The sequence below is a fragment of the Bipolaris zeicola genome, assembly GCF_000523435.1.
Source record: "Bipolaris zeicola 26-R-13 unplaced genomic scaffold scaffold_798, whole genome shotgun sequence".
NCBI lineage: Eukaryota > Fungi > Ascomycota > Dothideomycetes > Pleosporales > Pleosporaceae > Bipolaris > Bipolaris zeicola.
This window is the reverse complement of record NW_006912847.1, coordinates 1-1195: the sequence shown is the minus strand read 5'-3', so window position 1 is coordinate 1195 and position 1195 is coordinate 1. Positions and strand designations below refer to the sequence as shown.

At 49.1% G+C, this 1195-nt stretch overlaps 1 protein-coding gene across 1 annotated transcript; it reads left to right on the top strand.

The window, feature by feature from the left end:
- Positions 1-860: 860 nt before the first annotated feature.
- Positions 861-1195, top strand: COCCADRAFT_66207 (uncharacterized protein; the record flags this gene model as incomplete). Its single annotated transcript, XM_007720900.1, has 2 exons — positions 861-944; positions 999-1195. Coding segments are annotated over 2 exons (281 nt in total), but the record flags the coding sequence as incomplete, so codon positions are not given.

Below are 1195 nucleotides of genomic sequence, written 5' to 3'. Positions count from 1 at the left end.
CTGTCTTCTTGGCCAGATGTCACGTCTTGGCGAGATGCCAAGTCACGTGATTCTAATGCCCCGCGATGATCATGCCCGTTGGGATCCCCAGTGGTTTCCCAACCATTCATCGTCATACCCAGGGAGAGGATCCTTCTGCTTATTGCTTGTAACATAAGGACGTCTACAACTTCGACGAAGCTAGCTTTATAATAGGCAAGATTACAACTCAGCTAGTCGTAACAGCGTCAGAGAGGAGGGGCCAGCCAAAGGCAGTTAAGCCAGGCAATCGTGAGTAGGTGACGCTGATCGCAGCAATCAACGCAGCTGGCTAGGCAGTCCCACCGTTCCTTGTCTTTGCTAGCTAGTATTACCTATCTGCCTAGTACGAGGAGGCAGAGATCCCGCGCGATTATGTAATCGCAGTCAGTAATAATAGCTAGACGAACAACGAGCTAAGTGTCGCATAGATAAAGCACTTTAATACCTACACGAAAACTCGCGTTATCGGCACACGTTACCTGCTTATTCTTAACAGCCATAAGAGCCACCAGTCTCTAGAGTTTTAAGAGTTCTGCAAGGAGAACAACATATATACGCTCTGCATGCCGCCTCACTCATCTCATCTACTTTAGCCTCTTAACGTTAGCTGCTTCTCGCCGTTAAAGCGCGCGTACAGCCGCGAGGTGGAGAGCCTAATCCGCCATCACATTAACCACATCACCAAGCTTAAGTTTCTACCAGCGTTCAAGGTAGCGTTCGATCGATCCTTTACGGCAGCCAATATCTGCTCTGCCTTCCGCGGCGCAGGCCTTGTTCCTCTCTAGCCAGATGCTGTTCTATTAAGGCTTGATATAAAGCTCCGTACGCCTACTCCACCAGCTATTCTAGAGGCTCTCTGGCAGGCTCGCACGCCTAGCAACACACGCGAGCTTAAAGCTCAATCAACGTTAATACGTGATCGCGTTTAGCGGCATTAAGGCTTATTGCTAGCTTCAATTATTATAGCAATTAACTAGCTTAAGAAGGGGGCTAAGGTAATAATGCTCTCGGCTAAGCTAATGCGCGATCGGATAGCCAGCTCTAAGAAGGTGAACGAAGCCGCAACAAAGCGTAGGCAGCGTAAGAAGAAGCGGATACAGAAGCAAGGAGTGCTAACAAAGGGAGCTGGAGAAGATCTACTCGCTCAGCGCGAGGCTGATCAGCAGATTGCTTA